The sequence below is a fragment of the Sinocyclocheilus grahami genome, unplaced genomic scaffold (genome assembly GCF_001515645.1).
Source record: "Sinocyclocheilus grahami isolate Dianchi unplaced genomic scaffold, SAMN03320097.WGS_v1.1 scaffold1462.1, whole genome shotgun sequence".
NCBI classification, from domain to species: domain Eukaryota; kingdom Metazoa; phylum Chordata; class Actinopteri; order Cypriniformes; family Cyprinidae; genus Sinocyclocheilus; species Sinocyclocheilus grahami.
Genome location: NW_015506641.1, coordinates 63329 through 70248, shown reverse-complemented (window position 1 = coordinate 70248; position 6920 = coordinate 63329). Strand labels below are relative to the sequence as shown.

At 37.6% G+C, this 6920-nt stretch overlaps 1 protein-coding gene across 1 annotated transcript in view; it reads left to right on the top strand.

Annotated features, from left to right (window-relative positions):
- The window catches only part of LOC107570464 (LYR motif containing 4), a 55820-nt gene extending 49541 nt beyond the window's left edge, over nucleotides 1–6279 (top strand). Inside the window, exon 3 of the mRNA XM_016256698.1 lies at nucleotides 5753–6279. Within this exon, the coding sequence (XP_016112184.1) occupies nucleotides 5753–5821 (69 nt within the window). The 3' untranslated portion in view covers nucleotides 5822–6279. The remainder of the gene's footprint in view (nucleotides 1–5752) is intronic.
- Nucleotides 6280–6920: the final 641 nt, after the last annotated feature.

Below are 6920 nucleotides of genomic sequence, written 5' to 3'. Positions count from 1 at the left end.
TCAGCTCAGCTCCAACAATGAACTGTTACAATTATACACTTATTTTCACATAGCTATGAGAAGCGTTAAACATGGACGCGCGTGCAGTTTCCGTACTGTATTAAAGCTTTAATCAGGATAAAACCGTATATTAAAAGCTAACATAAGCAGTAGCATTTACAAATAACAGCGTATCTAAAAGTATGAGACAACAACAAACAAAAAACATAAGCCTACCATTAAAAGCCCTGCTTGCACAGGCTCTGCACGATCCTCTTCAATAATATAAGATCGGGCTCAAACTGATAAGTGATATTAACGATGCGGTTGTTTGCAATACAACCGAAGCACATGCCTTAAGCAGTAGCATTTACAAATAACAGCGTATCTAAAAGTATGAGACAACAACAAACAAAAAACATAAGCCTACCATTAAAAGCCCTGCTTCTGCACAGGTTCTGCACAATCCTCTTCAATAATATAAGATCGGGCTCAAACTGATAAGCGATATTAACGATGCGGTTGTTTGCAATACAACCGAAGCACATGCCTCCGAGGTGAGGGGCGGGACGTTTAGACGCGCACTAGAGGCGGTTTAGCCAATCACAACACACTGGGCTAGTTAACCAATCAGAGCCCATCGCCTATTTCTGAGGGCGTGGCTTCATAAAAGCAGGAAATGATCAGCGTGTTTGTCAGAGAAGGGACAGAGTGGTGTGGAATAAAGGTAAATTATGTGAAAAATAATGTGTTTTTTTTTTTTTAAACTAAGCATTGACACATGTTAGACTGCACCCCATGAACACAATCAAGCCTAGAAAAAAAAAAACAGTGAACCACCCCTTTAAGGAATAGTGTGTGTATGTGTTTCATTGTCATTTCCAGTGTATGGCTACCACAGTTTTTCTGCAGTGTCTGCAGTTGATCCACAGAAGAAAAAAAAGAGCCGTATGACACCTGTAGTGTGTGTGTGTGTGTGTGTGTGTGTGTGAGACTGGGAATCTGCAGTGTGACATCCCAACAATGGGGTGCCTGCTGCAGCCGCATCAATTAACATGAGGCAGTGCCTGCTGTGCCCTGATTGGCCGAGAGAGTTGTCATGTCCGTTTTTCCTCCCGCCCTCACAGCTCCGCCCCCATCTCTAGTGGAGGAGCAGGAGGACACGCCCACTGTGAGTAGAGCAGGGTCCTTTGTGTGCATGTGCTAGTGTGTGGAGTGTAGTTTTAGACATTGCTGCCCCCTAGTGAATCCTTAAGGAAGAGCCTTAGGCCGTGCACACCCACACTTTTCACTCATTTACAACCAAAATATCAATTTCTTCCCAATTTCAAAGGGCACTATGCCAAAGTGATTGCCCTAAGGTCTGCTAAGCTTGTAAATGTTGATCGTCTCATTAATCGCTGTAGTTAATTGAGGGCCAAGCCAAAAACTTCTTAACCTTCCTGACTGTTTCCCAAATGCAGTATTTGATATCTTGTGGCCTATATATTATATTATAATTTATGTATGTGTATAAAATGTATTTTTTTATTATATTATTCTAAATGTAATATTTTTGATATTTGAAAGCTCAAAATTTTGTAATTAATGTCCCTATGCTTAATATGCAATTTAATTGTATATATTAGATGATAAATACATTGTAGCCATAGCATCTTATGCATGAACAACTCCTTAGAAACTAAAAAATAAGATGAATTAAATGGAATAAAAATGTTGGCCGCCTTTTCATTATTCTAATGTATTTCAGTCAAAAATTCCTGTAGTTCTCTGATTATTCCTTCTCCACCTACTGTGAAGTGATATACTGCTGTACACTTTTTCCTAATGCTATTTGCAGTGTCCTTTGAACTGAAAGTTTAGCCTTCACTCTCTACGCTCAGGAATCCAACCCTAAGACAACACAGCGGTCTGTAATGCTGACGTACTCCTGCAGACATTGATTAGCTTGTTTAAGTGTGTTTGATTAGCATTGGAGCTGAACTCTGCTGATCAGTTCAATAGCCCTGTACTAGACTTTCTTATTTGTCATCTTATGATTTATTTGGCCACTCAAAAGTGCCCTCTTTGGCTGCTGTTTGCTCTCTGTAAGGGTGTGTGTGGACTTTAGTGAAGGCCACTGTTTTCTGAGGAATAATCCATTCATGAATGTTGAAATGCTTGCTTTGGAATTTTCTGTCCTTAATGCCATGAAAACACTCACCTGTGGCTCAAGTGTAGTAATGCAGCATCCATCATGAGGCTATGCGTACATTTGCGCCATCTGGCCATATTTAGGTTTGGTTCTCAAACGTATAGGACAGCCAGCTGTAATCTCCCAGAATCCCCCATCTTTGACAAACAGGCAGCTGTTCTGCTGTCTTTGAAATTCTGTGAAAACATCTGCCGCCAAACCTACAGGGAGCACATAGATGCTGGCTTCCTCTAAGGAGCCTTTAAGAGTGTGTGCGAGTTTCAGGAAGCCAAAGCCGTCATCTAGGATAGACTTGAAGAGTCCGAACTAGATTTACGCATGTGCATTGATTCGCATGCACTCCTCTTGTAGTCCTCTCACATCAGTGTTACGGCAAAATGATGCACGCAGATCAGTTGTTGCAACGTGACGATCAAAATTCAAGTAATTTCAACCTTGACCTTCCAAAATGCTGCCAACTGGATAAATTGCACCATGTATTATTATTATGTTACTTTGTATTTTAATGATTGTAATAGTAATAATAATAATAATGGCTGATGCCACTGATATTGATATATCTAGAAAGCAGGGTGGCTGATGACCAATATAATGCTGATATATTTAATCAAATTGAATGACTGCAAATAGTAGTAGTAGTAATAATAATAATGCAGGTTATTAGTATTACTATATAAATTATTATTATTATTAAATATATTGAATATAATGAATAAATAAAATAAAAAAAATACAATTTTTGTTTTCAAAAAAAGATGTAGTTTTTTATTATTTTATTTTTGTTCACTTTTATCAGTGGCTAATGACATTTATACTGATATATCTAGAAAATAGGGTGACTGACGGCTCATATATTTAATAAAATGTAATGACTGCAAGTAAGAAAATAAGGGAATATTTACCGAGGGTGCCTGTGCTCCGAAATGGATCTTAATGTTCCTCTTTGCTGAGCCATCACTATGAAAAATGAACATGTGCACCTCCTTCGCCAACCTTGCATCTTTTCCTCCACTCTGGCTTCTTCTCTGCACCGACCCGGCAATTTGTCACATGTTCTGGTGTGTCTTCATAACCGATGACTTTCCTGACTCTTTTTGAGACGTCTTTAATAGAGCAGCCGCATGTTGCGTTTAGCCGGAGCATCAGTCGCGGCGGAAGAGGCCTGTGGTGCTTCTGAAGCAGATGAGGCTGCTGTGGACGGGATGGACTGCAGCGGTCAAAGCTGGACTCATTTTGTACTGTGTCAACAAATTTAACACGAGGATAATTCGAGAAAGATTATGCTTCTGCTGAGAAATCATAGCTACTGCACAGCCACTTCTCTTATTCTGGGCCGGTCCATTTTAGACAGACCTGAGGATACATACATGAGATCCAACAAGAGAAATGTCCTTACTTGTGACCGATCAATATAAAGGCAAGATTTTTAAGATTTTTTTATGTCAAGAGCCCAAAATATGATGACCTACTTGTGATGGATCCTAAAGGCAACAATTTAGTTTCATGTATTTATGAGTGTATATATATTTTTGCAGTGTGAGGGAAAAATATTAAATATCATATAATAAAGACAAAATGTTGTTTCCAAAATTAAATCATTGGTTTTTATATTGTCATTAAGACTGAAGTAAGTTATTTAAAAATGAATCTGGACAACCCACAAACACAATTACCCAAGAAAATCCATGGGTATAATAATAATAATTATTATTATTATTATTTTGTAAATGTGTTAAAAATATTATGTTAAACATATTTAATCAATGTCGTATATAAACATGTTAACCGTCACAGGCCTTAAGTACTTGTTTCCAAAATTAAATAATTGGCTTTTATAATTGGCACTAAAATAAATGTTTGTTTTTTTTAATCATCTGGAAAATATTTACTTTCTTTTAACATGTATTTTTTTCTACTTGCTGCTACTACTATTACTATTAATAATAATAATAATTATTATTATTATTATTAATTTTGTATTTGTGTTAAAAATATTTTGTTGATTACTCATAAAAATACATTTTGGTTCTTTCTTTCTTTCTTTCAAATGTTGCTTTTCTTTCACATTTTGGACCCCATTACTAAGTTCTGTGCTAGTATTTAACATTTGTCATCAACAATCAGCTGAAAGCAGAAACTGATTCACAATAGCAGTTCCCTTTTGCATCCTATATTTATTCTGTGAATTTTTAGGAGTTTCATTTCAGCAATTTTGGCACTTCTCTTGTTGTTGTTCTAGTTGATTCTTGTTTATCTTGGCATTATATCAGCCTCGACCACTGCTTGAGATAGACTACAGAATCTTCTTCTTGCCTGTTTTTGCCTCAATCTAAATCTCTGACGACACACTTCATCTTCTGCTCTCTAGATGACTGGTACCAGTATTAGCAAATGAAAAACTCTCATTGTTTGACCATCACTTTTTACATATTCATAACCAACATTAGACCAGACGTTTTCAACCGCAGCTCTTTATCAGATACTGATCAAACACTGTCTCTGGCCTTTCTGAGTTACGTGCTCCAGCCGTGTTTAGCTCACGTTTCATTCTCAGCAGTTTCATACAGTTTGTACTTTCCTGCAGTGTTGATGGTGATGGATGTTTCGAACACTCAGTTTTCAGACACGGTTTGTCCTCGTTCATCATGAAGGCCGTATCTCTGGCCTGACTCTCTGTTCAGTATTGATTTAGCCTGCTGCTGGCCTCTTTCTCGTCAGCTGAAAACAAATAGAGATTACAACATATTCTTTGGACTTTAGTGCACTTTTCTAACACAATTGCTCTGATCTTACATGCATATCTGCTAGTGCTGGTCAGTATGACCAAACATGTATATCACGGTATTTATCTTAATTATACTGGTTTCACGGTACATGGTGGGGGGTTTTTTTCATGCATGACCGGGTGTTAACCATATTTTCTACTGATTGAGAGAGGAAATACTGCAGTATAATGTCTTACAATGCCCTATTTTATTTATAAGAGTGTGATTTCTCAGGCGGTGTAAATTATTATATTTAGTTACATTTTTATATTTTTTTATTTCTTTAGAGCACAATAAAATTTAAAATGTGTATCATCATGTATAAATATAAAATAAATAATTTTATGAAAACCAAATTATGTCAAATGAGCAAAGATATTATTGGTCTTCTGGTATTGTCAGTGGTGCAGTTTGTTTGTTGTTAATATTGAGCTTTGATAATTACATTTTGCCATATAAAACCTTCAAATTCCTTTTCTTTTGATAAAAGCCTCATTTTTAATTTATAAAGGAATTAGCCATTGAAAAGTTCTCTCTCCAACATTTACTGACAAATAAGAAACCAGTCATGAGACTAAGTATGGGACATTCATTTATTATTCTTGACCAGTCCAAGGAAATCACACAAATGTGGAACTACAGTATAGCTGCGCAATTATCAGAAATGTAATTGCCTTGGAGTTTGTCAACAAACTCTGAATTCAATAATTTCATGATAATAGTAATACTGTAAATATTAAAGTGTTAAACATATGTAATCTTTTTACTTTGGCAACTCTAGTAATTTGACATGATCTCTGTCCTTTGTCCGCAGGTGTGCGTAGGGAAGATGTATGAGATCCAGAAGACGGTTGTTGAACAGGAGGAAGAGAAGAGCGCCTGATGTGGTGTGGGAGCGGCGCTCAGGTGTTCTCTGGCTGTACAGGACTGTTGCGGGTCTTCTGTCTGTCGTCATGTTTCCTCTTCAAGCATCTGCATCAGGCCGGTCATGATGGGTCGATCCCACATCCACTCCTGTTTACACGGTCGTTTAAGATTCTGTGTTCATGAACTGATATATAATTGTACATACTGTAGTATTTTTCATGCTTTGGTGGTTAATGTTACAATAAATTCATGTCATTTCCATTTCTTTGTGTGGGTTATCTGTAAATGACCGATTTCATTGATCTGTTCCTAAGGGTTGGTTTCACAAAGGGTCACAAGGCCGGGCGGTTAAAAATAGCTTATTCTGTTCGTTTTCAGCCAGCGGTGGCCTAGTAAAAGGTGATAATCAATACAGTGTTAAAGAGAATTAAAATAAGACTATTTTATTTGGACATTTATTGTATTGTGATATTAAAGCAACATAAAAAAAGAATAAAATAATTTGTAAATATTTCAGTATTTTTTCCTTAATCAGTTTTGCTACCTTTTAGTAGCTTAAATATTCATATTCACATAAGATGTTATGCATTTGCCCAACATGATAAATATTATACATTCATCTTTTAAATGGTAAATGACAAAACCAGTATTCCGCCGGGACCAGATAGTCCAGAGCCAGAGAGGACTTGATGTTCACGCACAAGTCATCTATGAGCTCCCGGTCCTTGTGGAGAGGGAAGCTCTTCAGCCTGGTGAAGACTTTGGCTGGAATCTGAGGATCGTCGCTGGTGCTGAAGTGCTTGACGCTCGCCAGATTCAAGCCGAGCGCGTCCGCGAACTTCACGCGTTTCCTGCAGTTCTGGGAGATCTGGTGGTACAGATTCACCTGCTCTGAATACGCAGGTAAGGACTTGGCTCTTCTCCTGTCTTTCAGGTACTCGGGTATCTCCTCGGATCGAAGATCATCATCGGAGTCCAGTCCGTTCTCCGTCTGCTCCTCGTTCATTATGTCCATCATTCCAGGTTTGTAATCTCCAATGACAGAATGTGTCTTTCCAGGAGAATCACTCAAGAGGCGCGGTCTTATGAGCTAATAACAGTTGCACAGGAGCATA